Source organism: Belonocnema kinseyi, chromosome 1 (genome assembly GCF_010883055.1).
Source record: "Belonocnema kinseyi isolate 2016_QV_RU_SX_M_011 chromosome 1, B_treatae_v1, whole genome shotgun sequence".
Classification (NCBI taxonomy): Eukaryota; Metazoa; Arthropoda; class Insecta; order Hymenoptera; family Cynipidae; genus Belonocnema; species Belonocnema kinseyi.
The window spans coordinates 9,676,000-9,699,916 of record NC_046657.1 but is presented as its reverse complement, the minus strand read 5'-3'; the positions used below and the strand labels follow the sequence as shown (position 1 = coordinate 9,699,916).

Genomic DNA, 23,917 nt, shown 5'->3' with positions numbered 1-23,917 from the left:
AATATTGATTCTAAAAAAGATATTTGGTAGTTTATAAATTTCTCAATGCTTATTGATTTAGAAAAAAGAGATGATTAATTTAAAATTATTTTTCATATAATAATACGAAGAAATCAAAATAGCATTTTTTGATACAGGATTTCCTATTGTAAGATGAATTTCGATTTATATTTTCAATGGCTTTTCAAATAATGGACATGAATATTTAAATTAATTGTTTGTCATAATAATATTGACGGGTTCTAATGAGAAAGTAGTGATTCGTCATGGCTTTTAATAAAAACGAAACTCGTGTCCTCCAGAGTAAGTACGTACAAATTTCAAATCACTATAAAAAGGTGATAATTTTTTAAGTAGTTTTCAATAACAAGAATAGAATTTGTGTTCCAAAAAAGGTTTCCTTCTCTAATATAGAAAGAAATCTTAATTCTTAAAATTATCTTCTCTTTTAAAACAAAGAAAAGTGTTTAAATGACTATTTATTCAATCAAAAAACATAGGAAACTTACCCTCTAACACTTTTCAACAAAAAACTCAAGGAATAATGTTTCATTAGATTTGGATACTATTATCGGGTTTACGTCACACTGTCTCAAGAGATTGAAGAAATAATCTAGCCAGTAATTATCGAACCAAGAAAGCACCGCCCTTTTTCTTTTTAACTCATAAAGAATCTGTCGTTGAACTTATCACAAGCATTTGCATTAAAGATGATTTGCATAATATTTCCCAGCAAAAATCTTAGAATTATCTCCCATTTATGACGCACTTAACTTGAAAACGATCATTATACGGGGATGTGCAACTGAAAAGTAACTTGAACCGGTATCAGGTCGAAATGACATTTGATGCAATATGTCAAAGATAGCACGCATCAACTTTTCCTATAAAAGCTGTGTAGCTTCATCAAAGGATCGTCAGAAGTACTTCACTTGCCAGGTACGTTCACAACTTTCTACCTTATCAAATACTAGATAAAACATCAATATCTTTTTCATTTAACTGTATTTAATAATATTATTTATTTATATATTATGGTCTCATCAGGGCTTTATGTGGATTAATTAACATTTTTGTCACGCCGGAAGTGAATTTTCTTGTTGGGGCAATTTCTATTGCACGGTGTGTCTTAACTGACTTCAATCCGAAAGGGCTTAAATATGACAGTTTTTTCTGAGTATACTTCTGGGACGCCCCACGATCATTTTGGGCCAAAAAGAAAAAAAAGACGCTTGGACCATTTTTGAGAAAACACTTTTTTTTTTGAATAGGTTAATTAACTTACTTCAATAAAAATAAGTTAAATGCTGAATTTTCTTGGCTCTAACTATTCAGTCTGACATCCGAAAAAGAACTGCAGGTCCTCAACATCTTACGAGAACTGAAAACCTTCAATATTTTTGAAAAATGGTGAAAAACTAGAGAAAAAAAAACAGTCTTTTTAATTGCCTCATTTCGGTTTATCCTATGTCCGAAACACTTTCACAATGATTAAAGTGCTTGAAATTGTCTGCAAAATAAAAAAATCAGATTTTCTGTCTCTAAAAGTTTGGAAGTTGCGGTGATAAGAAGTCGATTTTAGGCGAATAAACTAAACAAAATTGCCTTAGCTCTCATAGAGCCAAAATTATGGCCTTTTGAATATGACCCTTTTTTATGAAATTTTGTTTAACATCAATTTTATAAATAAAATTTCTCGTTTTTTAAACGAATTAATTTCTTGGGCAATTCAGGAAAAAGTTTCTGGCAACTTTCACCTAAACTTCTGAGGAAATAAGTTCTTTTGAAGAATGAGAAATGTTAATTATAAAATTGACTTTAAACGAAATTTCATAAAAAAGGGTCTTATTCAAAAGGCCATAATTTTTGTTCTATAAGAGCTAGAGCAATGTTTTGTTTAGATCTACTCAAAATCAAGTCTTCTTCAAATAATTATTTAGCAGTTTTAACTAGATATGCATAAGAAATAAGTTATTTCCCCAAAACTATGTAAATATATTTTTTTATTGAAATTATTCGCATAAGATCGACTTCTTATCACAATAACTTCCAAACTTTTAGAAATAGAAATTTAGATTTTTTTTTAAATTTGCAGAAAATTCCAAGCACTTTAATCCTTGTATAAGTGCCATTTTTTAAAAATATTAAATGGTTCCAGTTCTCGTAAGATGTTCAGAACCTGTAGCACCTTTTCGAACGCCAGACTAAATGGTTCGAGCCAATCAAATTCCACGTTTAACTTCTTAATACTAAATACTAGAATAATTTCATCATATTGTTTTTAAACTCCGACATTTGTTTTGTCTATATTAAGACATCGCCCAACTGTAGGAATATTTGTGTCGACTTTTTCCGAGTAGGTTTAACAAATTGGAAAAGTGCTTTTTGCAATACCCACCTCTTAAATTGCACTTTTCATATTTGTAAATTGTGTGTAATGGACCTTATTTCAGAAGACTGTATGTACAAAATTGTTGCGCATGTGCAATTTAAAGATGACGTACTTTACGCATAAATAATTCTCATTAAGCCATACAAATTTAAAATTACTTGACCACTGAGGGAATAATATTGCCCGCAGGCCTCTATAGTTTGCAGATGTTGCTGAATTTATTTAAAATTGTTCATGTTTTTTTTCAGAATGCAGAGTGAATATCTGGAAAAGTTTTCGCGAGATCCCAAAACACGATTATAGAAAAAATGGAAAAAATCAGCAATTTTGATCCGTATGCTCTTACAGATATAGATTTTAGTGAAAATGTGAGTTTAGTGTTCTCGGTCGCTATAGTGGATTCAGTGTAATAGTTTGTTCAATCTCATAGTTTTTACACCGCAAAAGAAGTAAAGGCATATCAAAGTTTGGAAGGTAATAAATGTTATGAAGCTGGTTTTGCAACGAAAGTGAAGCGCGAGCAATTCAAGAGTATATTTCTGCTTCTGAAAGAGGTTAATGTAACGATACAGTATTTTTAGTTTTAATTTAGTATTTTTAGTCATAACTTATTATTTTCTATGTGTATGATCATTAACATTAATTAATATTCCTGTGAAGCATTGTATATGTTTCAATTTACGTGATCAAATTCCAATGCCGATGTAGAATGTGATGGCAGATTTTTGAGATTTAGAGGTTAGGAGCAATAAGATTACAATTTTCTTTCCCATTTGAATAATAATAAGTGGTATTTTTACGAAAATCTAAAATAAATTATATTTTTTGATGACAAATTACGAAAATGTATGACGACAAAAACTACGAAAATTCAAGACTTTTCTTAGTACAAAAAGCTACAAAATACCAATTTCAAAATATTCTACCTGCTCCTGATAAATTTGTCATTTTCCCTGACCAAGAAGATTAATTTTTTACCAAAAAGGATAAAGTTTCAACAAAATGGAATATGACATATTTTGAATTTCCCTAAAGTTTTTTGGGGCGTAGATTTTGGTAATTTGTTATAGAAAAATATAATTTCTTATAGATTTTTAAAAAAATACCACTTATTTACATTCAAATGGGAAAGAAGAATGCAATCTCACAACTTTTGAAAGATATAACTTGAGTTTTTTAATTGTCCGAGCAGATCGCTCTTGCCAGAGATTGCTCAAACTATCAATAAACTGCCATCGCATTTTACATAAGCAATAAAATTTGATAATGTAAATTAAAACGAATACAATGCTTCACATGAATATTACTTGATGTTTATGTTCATACTCATAGAAAATAAGAAGTTACATGTAAAAATCCCAATGGTCAAAAAATTTGGCGAGGTCTTTACGACATCGTTACGACAACTTTACGATATCCTATGTCCATGTCGTTAATGTGTCTTTACGATATCGTAAAAACGTCGTATGATCTGACGACATATTTACGATATCGTAAATACACCGAAACGACACGGACATATTATGTCGTAAAAATGTCGTTAAGATGTCCTAAAGACGTCGCCAAATGTTTGCCCACTGCGATACTAACTTAAAACTAAAAACACTGTATTGACATTGAACTATTTTTACGTCACTTTTACCTCAAAATGAACTTCATAAAATTTATAAGCTTTGAAACTTCTGCTGTTCAACAGAATTTTATATAGCAGAATTTTATATGCTTTTACTTGTTCTGCGGTGAAAGAAACGGTGAGATTGAATAAAACATGACACTGTGTCCACTATAGTTAACGAGGACTGCGAAGTCACATTTTCATTCAAATCTATATCTGTAAGAGCATGAACAGTTTTCGATTTTTTCCAGTTTTTCGGATATATCGGGTCTTATACTGCTAAATATTCATTCTGCATTTTGAAAAAGCAAAAAAAAAATAAAAAAAATTTTCAGCAACACACGCAAACTATAGAGACATAGGACAATGTTATTCCCTCAGTGGTCGGTCGGAGCCCGTGGAATCACAAGTGAGAAGGCTCTATGGCTGAAAATGTTGCTCCTGCGCAGTTTCAAGATAAGGTACTTTAGGGGTTATGCGGCGTCTGAAATCGCTGATCGGTGTTGCCATCTCACGCCGTATCAGAGAACCCTCTAGTCAATTTTAAAGCGTCAGTCTCATGGACATAGGAAACAAGGGACTAGGCATGCCATTGCGGGGGATATGCAATGAGGGGGGAGGTCCGCCACCTTTTGATGTCCCGCAACAAACATGGCAGCGCCCACATGTTTATATTTTCTTGCACAATTTGTCGGCAAAAATGCCCGTGCGCATAATCAAATGGCACATCGTAAGATGGCGGCTCTCCCCACTCATGGAATTCTCCCCCTCCCGTGGATTCAACCTCGCTCGCCCAAGTTAGGATGGCATGCCTAGTCCCGTGTTTCCTATGTCCATGGTCAGTCTCTTTTGAAGAAGTCTCTTGGGTACAGCCTTCGATATGGTAGTTGCAGAAAATAATGTATGATATACGTGCATATAGGTAATAGACCTTTTCATTTAAGAAAACGACATTGCGCAAGCGCTAAAGATATATAGTACTTCCATGTGAGTTTCGGTCAATTTTGACTGAAACTTATGTGGGAATAGTAAATATTGACGAAAAAAAACTATTCCGAACAATTGGAAGTTAAAAAACTTCCCAAAAAAGAAATGTCTAATAGACCAGGAGAAAATCCATTGAAAAGAAAAAATGTTGGTGCGCACAAGAGGTGCTGTTTTGGAAAGTGCAAAAGTGACAGTCGGTCCAAGTCCTACTTGGAATGTACTTATTATTTTATTATATTTCCAAAATGCTGTTTAATACATCGAAAGGGTGACATTCCCGATGGTTGACTTAAAAAGCATATTAAAAATTGCGCGAAATGCAGTAAAGGTGATACGTGGGTGAGGTTATGTGCGCGCAGAGACGAGCATTTTTCAAGCATGAAGGATGTAAACAAGGATACTTACATTTGCTCATTGCATTCTATTAATTTTAACTTATTTTCATTACAAATAGTTTATGAAGGTTTAATCAGATGTTTAAAGTTCTATAAATACTAACGTTCTCTCATTGAAACAGTTCAATATTGGAAATTAAAATCTGCATGTACCTTCTTTAATTTCGAGCATGAGATTAAAATCGTCTCTCGGAAGGAAATATTTTTCGATTATTTATATTCGCACTGCAGTTTATTAAAAAAAGTCATGAAATTATTTACATCTATTTACAGTTGTTTAACTCAACATATTTTGTATCAAAACTGTTCAAATTCAAACCCTGTGGATTATTAATTCTTTCAAGTCTTCCAAACCTGCATTTTAAAATTCTTAACATTGCAAATTCACGTTTTAAAATAAATTATTATATAATATTATATATTATATAATAATAATAATAATAAACATTTTAAAAAATTCTTAAATGAGCTTATTGTAAATTATCGTGTGATACATTTGTAATATTTTAAGTGATTAGATGTATTTTTTTCCTCAAAATTTGTAAAATTCCCAGTCAAAGAATGAATTATCTGACATATTTCTCGTCTCTTACAAAAAATTCCGACCTTCCCCGTCAAGCGGTCACCCTGATTTAAAAAGTACTATATAAAACCATGATTTCAGTAATTTGAAAGCTAGGTGAATTTCAAAACTGACAACCCACTTATAATGATAGATATCAATTCATTTTCAACTGAATTTAATTAAAAATGCTTTATCAACTTTTTTTTATATTTTGTAATTATTAAAATTATTTCACTTTTATGCAAAACACTACTTTTTCACTGTTAAAACCTTACACTATACGCAGTGTAAACATAACCTGCATTCCACATACCGGTCAATAAGTTGCTGCTTTTTTCCTTTGGTACATTGTTTTCTGCATTTTAACCACCTTTATAACTGACAAAAGGTATTTTTTTCACCTTTTTATGCAATAATTCCGCATCTGGCACATCATTTTCATTCACTTTTACATTAAAATTAGGTGCGATAGTGTACATTTTACCAAAAAAATGACCGAAATTTTTAAATGCCCGCTAAGTGTTATAGCGGCGCCTAAGCTTCCACTCTTAAATGAAAAGGACTATTGTTACTCGCGTGATTGCAGCACACTCGTCTTCGCCGCAAACGTCAGATTCGATAAAGTCGCCTATTTTACGTGCTTGGATCACAAAAAAAGTATTGCAGACGAAATAGTTATGTGTATACATGTTCATCTATCTAAAATTTATTTAATATTCGCAATTAAATTTTCAGAATAATCATGATGTTTTCAAGCCTTGTCTACCTAGCCTTGATGACTACAGCCTTCGGAGCGAGTCCACCCAAACCCGATAATATTGCGATTCCCATCATAAGTCAATCGTCAGATGTTAGTCCTGACGGAACATTCTTCAACCAATTCGAAACAGCTAATGGTATCCAGTACCAGGAATCGGGAACTTTGAAAAATCCTGGTCAGAAAGATGAAGCTGCATCTGTGCAAGGTTCAGCTAGCTGGCCAGCTCAAGATGGAACTCCAGTCAGAATAGATTGGCAAGCTGATGAAAATGGTGCTACCTTTCAAGGTGCACATCTTCCAACTCCTCCACCCATTCCAGTTTTGATTCAACGTGCTCTTGACTGGTTGGCTAACAACCCCGAGAGAGCACTGGATGAGAAAAAAACGTGATGTGATATATTTAGTGAAAGGTGTAAGACTAAGTTGTGCCCACTGATGTCAATAAATAAATTGATAAGATAGGTGTGTTCATACTTTGTAGAGAATTGTCTACATTTTCCTTGATTAAAATCTGTTTTAGGTCACAATACTTTTTCTTCAATACGGAATACTGATTTTACAATTTTTCTTCCATTGAAGAAAAAATGTTAACTTTATTCGAAAGTATTGATTTGCAGGGTGCTGGTCAATCGCTTCTAACCTAGAATACAGTCAATAAAATAGAATATCTATTCGTACCAGCAGAATATTTTACTCTTTGATGAAAATAATAAAAAAATTGATTTATTTAATTCAGGCAGCTTAACAATTATAGCATGAATAATTTTATTTATTTATACTACATTTATTTCTGCATTAAGAAAAATGTTTATTTGAATTAAATAAATGATTTCTTTGATATGGGGTCAAAAAAATTTGGTGCTCCTGGTTTTAAGTATATATCGAAAATTTTCAATTGTCCAGAAACATTACCAAATTTATAAATAATTTTTATAAATCAAAGATGTTAGAAAAAATACTTATCTGTAACATTATCAGTTATATTCAAGGTAAAGATTCAAGATTCAAGCAGTTTAAACACTAGACTTATTTAATCTATTTTAAAATAATTTCTAGTTTTTCAGTAAATCAGAACCGGCAGCAAACACGGAAAGGAAAAAAACACGGTAGGAAATTTTTTCGGTATCGCCTCATTATGCGTCGCGGCCCTTTGTAGCACTGCTTTGCATTGTATTTTTAGGTTGAATTAGCCATTTTATATGCATTTAATAAACAAATTTTAAACAAATGCATTGTTCGAGAAAAGGTAATTTTTTGTCTAAATAAAACAAATTGTACTAAACGAATTATTTGTTTTAACCAATAAGGCAAATATTTTTCATGCCTTAAAATCCAATTAGCCTTTCTTTAAAATTAAAGCAAAAAGTTTGTTTCTTTAATGATATGAATTCAAAAAAATTTTGTTGTTTGATAAAGAGAAATATTCTCTTGAGCGTCCCTTAGCGGCTCGAATAGTCAATGCTGTATCAGAAGTTGTTTTTATTGCGGTTTTCTGGGCGCTGCTGCGCCATACTGTAACCAGGTTCAGGGACTATAAGCGGCGCTGTCTGTTGACATGAAAAAAAGCGTTCGATTCTGGGCCGATCAGAACCAAGCCTGGCTCAGAATTTGGAGATATTTTTTCACTGATTTTGCCATCTAATTTTCAAAAACCTTCTTAAAAATATTTCCCCCTCTCATTCTTGGTCCGTGGTTGAGGTATACCATATCTTGGTATTTAGAGAATGTTTATTCATCTTGTTGTTAAATAGATTGCTGTGAGCAGTTGCAACTTTCTGAATAAAATTTCTCCTATCAAAACGACTATTAATACCAGATATCCGTGAATTGCGATGAGGACAAAACGTCGCCGAATATTCTTTACACTAATATGGCTTTTAAACGGTTGGCTCGGACGATTTTCCAAGGTACTACCAGTGTTGGAAAGATCACGAGAATGGTGTCCAGTTCATTTCTGCCGCAAGCCTGATTCAATCATTCAAATTATCACTTTGTTTATACGCTCCACATAAGGGGACCTTTTTCTAAAAATATAGATCTTCGAGAACTCCAGAAGGGCTTTCTCGTGACCTTAACATGAGAATGGCCTTGCCTTATAATTTTTTCTGCCATTGATACTGCTCTCGACCCGGGTAGTATACACGTAACATTCTTGTATCTACATATCAATCTTTCACAGACTTCTGGCACGTTTTCTTCCTTTAAACTCTACTTTCTCAAATTGGACAAAGCACCTTCAGCCTGATCAAACTTTACCTTAGAAAAGTTTGAATGCAGTATAAGTTATACTGACTTATATAGCAACAAATAACAAAAATTATATTTCCTCTACAGTTTTGCACTCTCAATTTAAATTTGGCCACTACATTTTTCGGGCTTTTACCATTTTCTCCCTTAATGCAAAAAGTAAGAAAAGTCTAGGCATTTTCTGGTCACACAGGCCATAACAAAATTGGTCTGCCCGAAACAAGTGACTAGGCCACCCGTATGGATTTTGAGCCGCTAAATCAAAATCTGGCCTCAGAATTTCTGGTACACGTCTCAGTTTTCCCCTAGATGCAGAAAAAAGGTGGAAAGCTAGGGATATTCTGAACGTTATTTTAATAATTTTAGTATACGCGAAAATAGACACATGGATGTTATATACTTAATTGTAGTGATTTATAGAGACTTAATTTGTACTCAGGAATTCTCTAGTATGCCTTTTGGTTTCCCTACCTCGTGTAATTCTAGAGAAACTGAAGGTCTTTCTCATATTATATAGATCTGTTCGGGAAAAAATAACAAAAATGCCATATACTTTGCAGATTTGCGTGCTAAATCTAAATTTTAACATCAAATTTTTCGGGCTTGTTCCATTTTTTCTCTAGATGAAAAATCTAGGGAAAAGCCTAGGAAATGTCTGGTCTATTTTCGCGTATACTGGTATTATCAAAATAACGTGCAAATTATCCCTAGTTTTTTCCTTATTTTCTGCATTTTCGGGAAAGCTGTGACGTGTAGGAGAAATTCTGCGGTCAGATTTATATTCAGCGGCACAAAATCCATAAGGGGCCGTCCATAAATGACGTCTGAAAAATTTCCGAATTTGTACACTCACCCCTCCTGCTTGACCGCTTTTGTCCGATTTCCAGACCCCTCCATCTTTCCTGTAACTCGAATTATTTCTAAATAAAGGAAAAGAATTTAACTAAATATTTACAAATTCGAAATATTATAATAGAAAATACGTACTAGACTATGGTCACCTCGATAGCTTTTACTTTGATGGATGTTATTTCGATGGGAAACAACACAATAAGTGTTCTTAAAGTTTGATAGTACAATGAATTGAAAAATCATTTTCAGCCGGTCTGCTGCAAATTTTAATCTTTTATCTGTAACTCCTGCTGTGAAATATAAAAGTTACTGCTAGTTACGTCGATGGAAACTAAAAAAAAATTAACAATGTTTTTCTGGCCGTCTTTTTTATTTACGAAGAAAGCTCCTAGTGCTTGCACCCAAAGCTTAGAGGAAAGAATAGTCAGATCCTTTTTTCTTAATCCGACCTCCAAGCAGGACCCAAAAAAGAATTTCTCGTTGTTAAACGAGCCCTACTTATTTATCGACGTAACCTCAAAAACATTTCCGAAGACACTCATATTAGCGTACATTTGTAGTGTATATTGCATTAAAATTAAAATTTTAATCATGAAGATTGTACTTTTTGAGCCTAACTTTAGGAATTTCAAACATAAATTTTAAAGCAGTGCATTATTTGTTTCCTACGTGACACCAAATTCGTCTCAGGCATGTGTGCACATCTGTTAAAACGATTTTTGGGTACATAATATTTGTTTTAACTGGCTTATAATAATATAACATAATTTTTACTATGGAACTTGTCGTGAGGTACTAAAATGAAGATTTTCGCAAGGTTTTAAAATAACAAAAAAAATAGTTTCAATAATATGATCTATGGTCATTAAAGTGCCCGGTCTTTGGAGAATTACCCATACAGTAGTACGCATGCGGGCTGGTGATTCTTACCCGCGTGAAATTTGCCACTCTCGGTTCGCTCGGGCGGCAAATGTCACACTGGTCAGGATTCTCCAACTTTCCGCACTTGTATCATAATGTACTATTCCTTATCTCTGTTACAATATTTCGACTATCAACTATGTGAAAGTTGACATTGAGCTGTGGATCAATTCATTTAATATTAAATATTCATATCCAATATTATATGACATTTGTTCTTTTATTGCTTAATCCATGGTAACGATAAAGCAAACACTGATCTCCAGTGAATTTTTCTTCCTCTTATTGTTAGATCGAATCTTTAAGCAGATGAAGCTTTTTAATTAATATTTCTCTTATGCAGACGATGGTCATCAACAGATATCCGTGAATCGCGATAAGGAGATGTCGCCGATCCTTGCCACTTTTAGTCCTTTCAAATTGCGCTTTATTGATTTCCTCAAATATCACCAGTGTGGGAAAGAGCACGGGAAGAATGTCCAGTACATTTATTTTGGAATCCAGATTCAATAATTCGGATTAATGCTTGGTTCAAACGCTCTAGGTGGAATGAACCTGTTTCTTTAATTGCATTTGTTTTGAAAGTTCAGAAGAGGTGTTTCACAACATTTACAAGAGAATGACCAGAGCTATCTCCAAATCTTTAAAGGTGTTTTTTTAAATAAATTTATTTTGAAAAATCACAAGCCCAACAGTGAGTGGCTACAATAGATGATTATATAGTAATATCGCCATACTTGGACCAATAACAGGGCTACCTTATAAAATTGCTAACATAATTCTTAAATGGTATATTTTGAGACAGTCGAATTATATAATCAGTAATTACAAATAATAAGGTAGATTTTTCTATAAAAAAATGTGATCTATAAACCTGGAATACGTAGCTTAGTTATGATACTTTCTATTGCGTAGTAGCATTAATTTAGTCGATTACATTTCTTATAAATGCCAAAAGAGAATCATTGAATAAGACAGTGTGCTTATATTTCTTCTGTAGGAGATTAAATTGAGTAGGTATTGAGGAGGCAGGAGAATTCATTTCCCAGTTAGAGTTTGGCATCGGAAAATAAAATAATGGTTGCCCTCCTTGGATAGTCGCTCTAGTTTCGCAACCAGGTGCATTCAATGGTAGCAACGAGAGGATGTATGGGCACTCGACTAGATTATGCACTACCTTGAATAAAAATAATAAAGTTGCAAATATTCTTCTTTTTCCAGTCTCCATACATGAAATCTCCGTACCAGTTGCTCATAGATTAAACCCGGTGGCGGATAGTTACCACTCTGCTTGTATTCTAGGAATTCTAGCATATTTAAGCTTCGATCTTACCAATGCATTGAATAAAATTTGAAGCGGTTTGGTAGACTTGAAATTCTTGTGTATATGTAGGATAAAACCAAGGAGTTTATTAGCGCTAGCGATTAAATTATTTATTCGGGGTATAAAAGTAAGGTCTGCGTCAAATTTTATATACAGATCTGGTATTACAGATACCCTTTCTAGTATTTCATTATCAATCTCGTAATTATATTCGATGAAATCAGTTTTTCTTGTAAATGCTATGATTTTACATTTCGCTATATTGAGATCAAATGAGTTATCAATACACCAGAGTTGAAAATACTGAAGGTTTTTTTGCAAAATTTCATAGTCTTGGGTGGTAGATATGGGCAAGAAGATCTTGGTATCATCTGCATGCAGTAGATATGAGATTATGGCGTCAAACACAAATCCCACATCGTTAAAATAGATTGTAAATAGTAAAGGCCCTAAATTGGAGCCTTGTGGTACGCCAGATTAAAGGAAATACGGTGCTGAGTTATGTCCTCCGTAATGCACGAAATTCTGCCTATTTAAGATGTAAGACCTCAATAGTGCAATGATATTATCAGGTATATTTAGTTTCTTTAATTTAGAAAGTAGTATCCCATGATCAACCAGGTCGAATGCCTTAGAAGGCTCAGTATATGTTACATCCACCTGACCAAAATGATTGAGCTTTGAATAGATAAGCTGCAGAAAAGTGATAAGATTGATTACAGTGGGTTTTTTTGGTAGAAAACCATGTTGGGCAAAGGAAAAAAAATGGCTTAAAGGCCCCCCAGATAATGTTGTATAGACAGATTTCAAATACTTTAGATAAATTATTTAAAATAGAAATAGGTCTGTAGTTAAGAATATCAGCTTTATCCCCTTTTTTATAAACCGGGCATGCCTTTGTGTTCTTCCGTTGTGTTGGAAATATCCGCGCGATTAACGTCCCACCAGCTATTTTATTAAGTCTGTCATTACAGTGCACATCGAAGGAATTCATATCAAATATTTCTTCACCAAAGGTTGAAGGCTTTAACCAAGTTTCTGTACATGCTATTAAATCGTAATCAAATATGCCTTGAGATAACAGTATTTGGTTTATCTTGCTATTAAGGCCCCTAACATTTTGGCAATACAGTTTGATAGTTTTACCAATATTTAGCCTGCCCCGTCATCCCTTAACGTTGTTGTTTGATCCCGATTTTTTACGATTTGAGGAGATCCGTTGCGATAAACTTGTCTCAGACCTTTCTCTCCTTGCGCAATTCGTTGAGTGGGTCTTTTTTTTTTACCTCCTTGTATTCTCGTTGCTCCAGCGATGTATTGTTGAGCGAGATAGTCATACCGAGGAGAGATCGTTGATGAAGTTGACTCTGCGATACTTTGAGGTATTTACGAAAGGCATTTACGATCTGCTGATCTGTCAGCATATCACAGCCGATATCTCCTTCATTCGAATGAAACCCATGTTTCAATTTTAGATTTAATTTTTTTGACATATCATCACTTTCTTCGCACTCTAATGCGGTATTAATTACGGACTCGCATGGGGTAGCGAGGAAGCACGTCCCATCAAAGTAATCCAAAATATGGGTCCCTGAGTTGATTCGACAAAGCACTTTTAACCCAAAAAATGTCTTGGTTGCTTTGGAAAATGAGAAGAGATGTAGCCTCCGGAAGCTATGACCACGATCGTCACCAAAGATCGATCCCGGCGTAACTCTAGAAGACGATCAAGTCAAGAAAATCACTTAACAAAAAAGCCAAAGCAATATAAATACTGTCTTGAAATTAAAATACTGAAATATTGAATGGTCTCAAATACCATCTTTATTTTAATTTGTTTGAACAATGGGAGTGGGTACACTCGTTTGCACCTTGGTTAACACAGAACAGCGAGAAAAAAGGTCTGAGCATACTCAGCAAAGAGACATTAAACTACTAACTAAAACAGAGGGAAAAGTTCAAGGAGAATAATCAGTGGGTGGAAACCATCGTATTACTAATGAAACGTGGTGGTCACTTAAAGGAAAGACAGTCACATCGAATAAATGATTAGCACCTTCTTTTAACAAAAATGTAGTAATATATTCACAAAATTCGTAAGTAGGATTCGATTTTTCAACTGAAGCTTTGGTTTCACCATTGAAAGAGGCTGAAGAGGAAAATAAATTTTTTCCACTCGGTTTAGCCGAAAAAAGAGCCGTGAAACAACCTTTATTATCCTCGAATTTTACTACCACTGAAAAAAGCTTTGACCTTGACTTTTTAAAATAATTTACCTAAATTGAATACAGAAAAACTGAAATACTAAATTTATATTAAAAAAAAATAAATTAATCATAACTCTAGTGTATACAATAAACTTTATATTTATAAAAATATATTTCATGTGAAATAACACAAAATTATAAACTTCAAAAACTAAGTTAAAGAATATTTCTATCAAATATAATGAAAATTAATGAAATAAACTTGATGAGACTTGAATTTAATATTTTTAATTGCAATTCCTAAACTTTAAAGATTTCAATTATGTATGGTTGAGAAGCCTGCTTTGTTATTCGACGCAATTTAACGGGATATTATTTTTATTTATCGCATACAATGCATCTAATTTACCTTAAATACTGTTGAATAATATGGCTTTTTCTTTAAAATAATTCTGCTAACTACATCAACAAGCAACCTTTTTTGTTCAAACTATGTACACAATGCTTTATCTAAGTGATGAGTGTTTGATAATCATAAACAAGATCTTTTTTCCAGATAATGCGGCTTGTAGTTTACTTTCAAACGTTGGAAATTACTGTGAGACTCACATGTATTTTTCTGGCCAAATATATGTTGCGCCAACAGAGCCATCTTCAGTTGTCCCGGAGAATGAGATTAAACTATGTCGCCACATAGTAAACCTCAAAATTATTTTCAATTATCGTTTCGTTTATTGTTAATAATATGCATATTGCTGAACATTGTTCGTTTTTTTAAACATGTGCAAGTGTCAGTTTAATGTTATGTAATATATATCAAGTGACGCCATTAAGTTGTAAGTATAGAATAATTTTATAAAATTGCTGTAGGTCATCTTTGAATTGTAAATGGCAGAATAACCTATACATTTTTCGATTCACAATTACAATTCAAAGATGACCTACAGCAATGTTATACAACTATTCTATACTTACAACTTGATTGCATCACTTGATACATGTTACGTACCTTTAAACTGACATTTGCACACTTTTAAAAGAAACGAATAATGCTCAGCAATATGTATATCATTAACAATAAACAAATGATTATGAGATTACTATGTGACGTCATAGATTAATCTTATTCTCTGGGGAACTGAAGATGGCTCTGTTGGTGTACCAAATATGTGGCCAGAAAAATACATGGGAGTCGGAGTACAGTGACTTGGTTCTCGAATTGAAACAAAATGAGAGGGAGTATTTTATTATAACATTAATATCTTAGTATATTTTTGCAGTACTCACGAAAAATGAACAAAAAAAATGGATACAACAATATGAATAAATATAAGCTCGTTTATATTTATTCCCAAAACGATGTATTAAAACCATGAACAATAACAAGTATCAGTCAATTACTTTACGGACAAGATATCGAAGATTCATTACACTTCCAAGGGATTTCAACTCCACTCCTTGACGATTTTCTAAGATATCACCCATATTAAAAAATCTATGGTACAGATAAATCAAACATTTGTCTATAATGAAGGTTTCTTCGCCTTATTTTATAACAGAATATAAAAGTAGTTGCAGCTTTCTAAATAAAATTTCTCCTATAAAAACGATAATTGATAACAGATATCCGTGAATCGCGATGAAAAAAAGTCGTTGTCGAATGTGCCTTACTCTACCAATGGTTTCAAATTCTACGTCAGATTGATTTCTCAAGACAAAACCAGTATTGGAAAGATCACGTGAATAATGGCCAGTCCATTTCTGTCGTAATCCTGATTCAATCATTCGAATGATTGCCTTGTCCAAACGGTCCACATATGGTGAACCTTTTTCTAAAACCATCACTGTGCTGGCACTCCAAAATTGCTGCTTTAAAATCTTCACAAGTGAGTGACCAGAACCATTTCTAAATGATTCGGCCATTGCTACTGCCTTCGACCCAGGCAGTACACATGAAACATTCTTGTGTTTGTTTATAAGTCTTCTGCAGAATGTTTGAACGTTTTCTTCTGTTGAGGTTTTTCTCCCCAGCTTCCATAAAGCACCTTGAGCATGACCGAACGTTCGTTTAAATAGATTTGGATTTATTATTAGGTTTAAACCAGAAGTATCCAGATCTTTAAAGGTGTCGAATTTGATTTGGGTCTTGGTCCTTAAATTTGTAGATGTGAGTCCTCCAAATAAACTAGAAGCGTATAAGAAAGATAAAGTGATCACTGAGACAAAGAAAATTCTTGCAGCAGAATTGATTGGTTCTCGAGGAGCAGGCATTCCTAATAAAATTAGCAAAATGTTGAAAATATTCCAATAGTGCGCATCAAATTTCATCAGATACGCTGACCCGTATATCACTACCAAAATGATTAAAATTACGAGTAGGGTGACATAAAATGCACTTGTAGGTACTATTTCTACCGCAGCTGGGAAAATTGGCACCACTGCATAAACAGACTCCCAATCTAACATTCTTGTTTGTTCAAAAAATGAAATCTGCAATGAATGCACTTTCATAATGGCACTAGCGAAGACATTTATTTCATTGTTCAGGCATTTACCGATCATGCCGCTCGCAGATCTGTTTTCGGGATTAAAGAAACCTATTTGCGCATTCACTGATGAAACTACAGATGCAGAAAAATTCAACACTTTGGACAAGGTCTGGAATGTCAAAACATCTGCACCACTGTAATCAACTGGAAGTCCTTTGCTATTATACTGAACTCTGCTGTAAGGGGGATAATGAATTAATCCTACTTTTAAATTGTAGCCTCTCATATTCTGGAGTTTATCAGGAAACCATTTTATCTGCCTCGAATATTTAAGTTTTTCATAAACATCAGTGAAGGGATTGAACCGACGTACGATAGCTTTAACTTGCTGACGATTCTGGAAATATCCTTTTTCAATTGTTTCCTTAGCGAGTTGAAAAACTGTTACATCCAAATAGCGTTGAGACCACATATGCTGGAGCAATTTTTCATAGGTGCAAAGCTTTCCTTCACATAGTGAAATGATCAAGCACGCTGGTCGAATTCTTTGAGGCACCAGTTGATCTAAAAAATCTAGGAGTCCCACGCCTGAAACCGATGCATTTACTTTTAAATCCTCGATGTAAATGAACAATGTGGTTGCTCTTGGCGCGTCAAAAAATGGGAGTTCAATAAAATTTTTTTGCACTTTAGATTGAAATAGATTAATCATAAGTGCAGGGAGTTCTGACGAAACAGAGTAGACAAGGTTACCGAAATCTAAGTTAAATTTCTTTTCATTTGCGACTAAAACTATTTGATATTTCCGTAAGTCCTCTTTAGCGTGCTTCACGAACCTTTTGACGTACTTTGGGTACTTAGTTTCACATTCTCTGCGTAAATCAAAGAATAGAATTATGTAAATCAGCCATGTTTTTGGAAAATTACGTTTCATTTTGAAAATAAAATTGATTTGTACTGTTATAAAGAAATTTTGTTGAGCTTCTACGTTACTTTTCAGCCGACCTACTGTTTTACGCGAACCCCTGCAACTAATTTTTCACACAGCTATCCGTGACACAAATTATTGTAAGCTATTGACTTTTTTCAATTGACTAGACACTTGTGGAACTAGAATATTTGTATAATTATCCTTTATTGTCCGAGAAAATCAATATAGGATAAGAAATATATATATATATATATATATACATATATATATATATATATTTAGTAGTTAGAAGCAAAATTATAAGTAATTAAGAGGTTCAATTTCAAAAGTGAAAAATTATTGTTACCGTATTTAAATTTCCAAAAAGATTGTGGTGTAGAGTTCTTTTAATAAAACATAAAAATTGGATGAAAAATAAGTTGAACTTATGTTTAAAAATAACACATTAATTATTATAAGAGCAGTATGTGATTTTATCCTGCTTCCATAAGATTGACTCCAAAAGTGACTGTCAACAATATGACAAACCTATCATACAATGATTCCGAATAAAAGGCGTCAATTTTAAAACAGATTTTTTTATAAAATAACAAGTGACGTGCTGAAGTTACTAAGAATATAGAAACAAGCAAGATAATTTTAGTTAATGAATATAACAGTAGTTGTAATAGAAACGAAGAAAATTAATTGATATTAACATTGTGATAATTTTACAGAAAAAGGTTTTATAATAGAATTGCATGATTCATTAAGATGGTCTAAATCAGTGATTTTATTAACGTAATTATCTAGTTCTTTTTGATAAAAACCATTTTAGCAAAGGCTCTTTTTGTCGGATTACTTTGTTGATGTAAAACTTCAATATCATCCCATGGATTCATGTTATTTTCAAACATTACAAGTTAAATTTATTTTGTATCCAATTTTTATGATTTATTAAAACAATTCTGCACCTCTTAAATACTTATAATTTTACTTCTAACTATTACAAATATAAATAATTCTTCACAGAACTTCTACATAAAAACTGAATGGAAAATAATTTTCTTCTTGTTTTGAATTTATTCCAATATAATTTGGATTTCATTAATTGATGCGAAAATGACATCATGGAATTTCGTTTTTAATTCGTAAGGTTTTATTACTCTTTTTTAATTCGTATCTCATTGTATAAAACAAAAACTTGCCCTATAGATTTATAAGCAACTTCTGATACTCTTTTTTATTATATATAGATTTTCTCGGACGTTAAAGGATATTTATATTGATTGTACATCAACCAGAATCGTGATTAAGCATGACCTTTTTGAATTAACGAAAAGAAAAATATGATTCTGATACATTTAATAATATCAAGAATTTATTAGATCCACATCAACCAGAACTTTAGGGACACGGAAGCCAGGAAAGAGTTTCTTATTAATTATCGGATATATGATATTTTTCCTTGTATTATTACCTGCTTAACTAAACATATTTACCTTCAGTTGTTTCAGTTATTCTATTAAACAAAAACTTAAACTCAATATTAAAAATTTTCAACGTTAAATTAGATAAATGAAAATCTCTGATATTTATAATCATTTGAATTTCTTAAAAAAACGTATAAGTGGAATCAAAAAAAATTTTTTTTCTCATTAGAAAACGATGATTATTATTAAATCATTGAATATAAAAAACCTAATAACTGTAAGCCTAATTTGACTAATCACACTCTTTAACATAAAAATACAGAAGATTTTACACATTAAAAACTTGAATGTGGATTAATAGATTAATAAAAACAAACGACTATACTCTAATAATTCAGAGATTTCTGACTCATGGATTATTAATTGAATGAATAATCTGATTGCTGACCATGTTAATGATATTTTTGGGTTAGGTGATAAATTTAGATCTACTTTGTCAACTTCTGTAAATCAACACATTTTCGAAATTGTGAAAATGTAAAAACGAGCATTGATACAATATCAAATAAATTACAATCTGAAGAAAGACATAAAATTCTTGCTTTATTCAATAGATACATTTAGAGACTGCACCTTATTTCTGATTCAGATAGAATCATATCTTAAAATATTGCTGAAACAAAAACAGTTTTCAAAGGACGTCAAGATCTCTTTATAACACATGTTGATAAAGGCAACGTTACAATAATTCTCAATAAACAGGATTGTTAGAACAAAATGGAATTAATGTTAAGCGATAAAATAACGCATGCAAAAATTCAAGACAACCCTTTTAAAAATATACAAAAAAACTTTAAATAAAATCAACAAATGGAGATTAGAAGGTTTTTTAGGTTCTAACATAGAGAGACAAGATCTTATCACAAAAAATACTAATTTAGCTAGAATTTATGGCCTTCCTAAAATACATAAAAATTAGTTTGCTTCAAGACTTGTTGTTAGTCCTGTTCATTCTCCTACATATACTATACCTGAGATTTTAAATAATATTTTATATACTGCTCTTCCTAAACCTAAATCTTTTATAGAAAATGCTATTGAATTAAAACAAAAATTAGAAAAGTTCTTTTTTCCTTCTAATCATATTATGTTTTCTCTTGATGTAACTTCACTTTTTACTAATTTTCCTTTAGATAAGGCCAATTTTCACATGAGATGTTCGTCTGATGATGAGAAACGTAAAAATGGGACCCTGGCAGGTGTGAGTGGATGCATTTACCTGTGGCGACCTGTCAAAAGTGCAAATTTTTGGCAGTTAACTAAGGGGACTCGGATAAGGTTGAAAAATAGTGAACATGTAGGGGTTGACATTAGAAATAGCACCTGCGCATTGCCAGGCACTTACCTGGATGCAAAAGTGTTGCCAGGCGGCTTCGAAGTCGCCGGACATTCAGGTGAAATTTCTTGAAATTGATTTTACAGGAAAAAGTTTGAAACAAAAGTTGGCCCACTCCCAGAGATGCATATTTTCATTTGTATATCATTTTTTGATAAAATTGATATATTTGGAGAAAACATACATTAAAGAAATACCATAACAATAAAAAGCATTAAAAATGCACCACGAAGAATTTGTAATGCCTACGCCAATGACCCACGCTGGGTCTAGGAAACTTGACATTCGTCACGGTAATAAAGATCGAACGTATCTCAACGACAAAACATAAAGTTTAACTATAATAAATAATGGATGTTTTACATTTAAGCGATTTTGTTGTTTAATTTTTATAATCATATTCACCTTTATTACAACTTTCTACGATAATCAGAAGCTGAGAACGTGACACTGATTATGATTATTTATGGCAGAATAAGTTATTTTTTTAACTGAAAGTGGCTGACGCCAATTCTTTGCACAAGACTTACTTTATTCGTGTACTAATTTTGAACACACCTTCTTTTAAATTGCTAAAGATACAGCAGGTGATAGAAAAAATGGGGAAAAAAAGGGAAAATGCGAATAACTTCGTAAATATTAACATTTTACAAATGATGTACTAATGAAAATATGCATCTCTGGTAGTGGGCCAACTTTTGTTTCAAACTTTTTCCTGTAAAATCAATTTCAAGAAATTTCACCTGAATGTCTGGCGACTTCGAAGTCGCCTGGCAACACTTTTGCATCCAGGTAAGTGCCTGGCAATGCGCAGGTGCTATTTCTAATGTCAGCCCCTACATGTACACCAATTTTCAACCTTATCCGAGTCACGTTAGTTAACTGCCAAAAATTCGCACCTTTGACAGGTCGCCACAGGTAAACGCATCCACTCACACCTGCCAGGCACCCATTTTTACGTTCCTCAACATCAGACGAACATCTCATGTGAAAATTGGCTTTATCCGTATCACGTTCCCATTTACGTTGTGAGCCCACGGTCTATTAAGAATGTTACTGCTTTACCTTTCAATAAATTTAAAGAAGAAATACAATTTCTAACGGGTAACACTTACTTGCAATTTATTAAAAATTTTTATAGAGAAACTTTTGGAACTCTATAGGAACTCCTATTTCTAATAATCTAGCTGACTTGGTAATGCAAGATTTAGAATCAGAAATTTTCAATAAATTTGAGATACAAACTTTTGCATTCTTTAGGTATGTCGATGACACTGTTTTAATTACTCCTAAAGATAAGATTGAATAAAATATAAAAACCTGTAACTCAGAACATAAAAGATTGCAAATCACACTTGAAACAGAAAATAACAATACCATTAACTTTCTAAATATTAACATTATAAAACATGATAACGGTTCCAATTCTACAAGTTGGTTTCGCAAATCAACCTATTCTGGTCGCTTACTCAACTTTCTTTCAAAACATTATTTTCAGCAAAAAATTGCTATTGTGAAGAACTTAGCAGATTCCGCTATTTTGCTTTCTGACAATAAATTTTATAAAAGATAACTTAACAATGGTAAAATATGATCTTTTTTGAATAATTTTTCACAACATATTATTGATACACATATAGATAATAGATTAAAAGAACTTAAAAACATAAACTTAATTCGTAATCATAATAAAATTGTCAAACAACAATTTTATCCAAAAAGCACTATAGCTATTCCTTAAGATAGTAAAATTTCAGAAAATGTAACAAAACTTCTAAATGCTTAAAAAATTAGCGTTTAGTGTTTAACTTGCAATTGTGGAAAATGTTACATTGGACAAGCAAAAAGACCCTTACACATTATACTAAAAGAACATCAAGATTATGATAATGTCCTTAACGATCATTTACATAATAATCCTAATGATAATATTTCTTTTTTTTTCTGTGGGATAATATTGAAGCTTAACACCAAGAAAATAATCCGACAAAAAAAGCTTATGCTGAAATGGTTTCTATAAAAAAAACTACATAATTTCCCTAATAAAATCACTGATTTAGACCATCATAATGAATCATACAATTCTATTTTTGAATCTTTTCTGTTTAATTTTCACAATATTACTATCAATTGATTTTCTTTCTTTGTATTAAAATTACTGTATATTCGTTAACTAAAATTATCCAGCTTGTTTCTACTTTCTTAGTAACTTCGGCAAATCGTCTGTTATTATGTGATAATATCTGTTTTAAAATTGGCGCCTTTTATTCCAAGTCTTTGCATGACAGGTTAGTCCATATTGTTGACAGTCACTTTTCAGCCATTATTATGGGAGAAGGATGCAATCACATCCTGCTCTCACAATAATTAATATGTTATTTTTTAACATTATACGTTAAATTTATTTTTTATCTAATTTTTATGTTTCATTAAATCAATTCTACACAATAAACAATCTTTTTGGAATGTTTGTAGTTTTTATTAGATACATCTGGAGGATATTTTATAATAAGTGATGGAATTACAGATATGGAAACGTTTAGTGCTTTGTAGTTGTAATTCATAAAGTTTCGAATAGATCCTGCAGACGCGTGGCAATTATTTTTGGCAACCAGGTTGTCTTGTCACGACAGCCAGTGTACCAAAAAAGTACTTTTTTGGACGAAAATCGGACTTTTTGCAAACATATTGCACTTTAAAACATAAAATGCACTTTTTGCACACATATTGTGCGTGACATGTGCGCGAAGTTATTTTACTTCTTACACTTTTTACACAATAAAAAATTCTCTGAAATCAAGCTTGCAATTAATATCTGAAACCAATATCCACTAATACTACTCCAGATCTTAGAGTAATATAACAATTGGCCTTCTGCAAATGTTTACCATATTTTCTTTGTTATTAGATAGATTGCTTTAATGGTCGCAGCTTTTGAAATAAAATTTCTCCTTGAATACATTGATCGATATTATCTTTAAATATTATTATACTTGTTTTAAATGCTCCACAAGGGGTGAATCTTTTTATAACAACATAGCCATGCTAGAACTGCGGAAGCGCTGATCATATTTTCTTTATATTTTCTTGTTGATTAGTTTCGTGTCAATGGGTCAAATTATATATACATAAGTTCATTATTTAAAAGCCTTCAATGTTTTCACATGAGGAATATTTAGATTAAGGGGATGTTCTTTATGTTCACGGGTTAGAACTGGCGTATCATATAGCTTCTATGGTTTATATTGATCTACAATTCTCGTGTTACTTATTTATGTGAGACGTTCGTTCCACAACACTGCTCCGACCAAAGCTGATGATAAATATATCTAGAAATCATCATAAGAGAAGAGCCTCACAAAGTCGTCATGTGAGGTTTTCCACTCAGGCCTATTAGTATCCAAGGCATTTTGTTTCAGGCGTC

The 23,917-nt window shown here is 32.4% G+C and overlaps 1 protein-coding gene across 2 annotated transcripts; it reads left to right on the top strand.

Annotated features, from left to right (window-relative positions):
- The first annotated feature begins 4,348 nt into the window (after window positions 1-4,348).
- LOC117169962 (endocuticle structural glycoprotein SgAbd-2-like) lies at window positions 4,349-7,173 on the top strand. Of its 2 annotated transcripts, none has more exons than XM_033356476.1 (2): window positions 4,349-4,468; window positions 6,690-7,173. In XM_033356476.1, the coding sequence occupies exons 1-2, from the start codon at window positions 4,374-4,376 to the stop codon at window positions 7,102-7,104; spliced, it is 510 nt and encodes a 169-aa protein (XP_033212367.1). In that variant the 5' UTR covers window positions 4,349-4,373; the 3' UTR covers window positions 7,105-7,173. The 2 variants fall into 2 exon arrangements, with proteins under 2 accessions (XP_033212367.1, XP_033212375.1); XM_033356484.1 differs by lacking the exon at window positions 4,349-4,468 and adding an exon at window positions 4,880-4,929.
- Window positions 7,174-23,917: the final 16,744 nt, after the last annotated feature.

What these genes read in the sequence shown, in the direction of transcription:
- LOC117169962 (XM_033356476.1), top strand. Translation starts at nt 4,374, where the DNA reads ATGTTATTCCCTCAGTGGTCGGTCGGAGCCCGTGGAATCACAAGTGAG. An exon ending in CTGCGCAGTTTCAAGATAAG is followed by an intron (nt 4,469 to 6,689) that starts GTACTTTAGGGG and finishes TTAAATTTTCAG; the next exon opens with AATAATCATGATGTTTTCAA.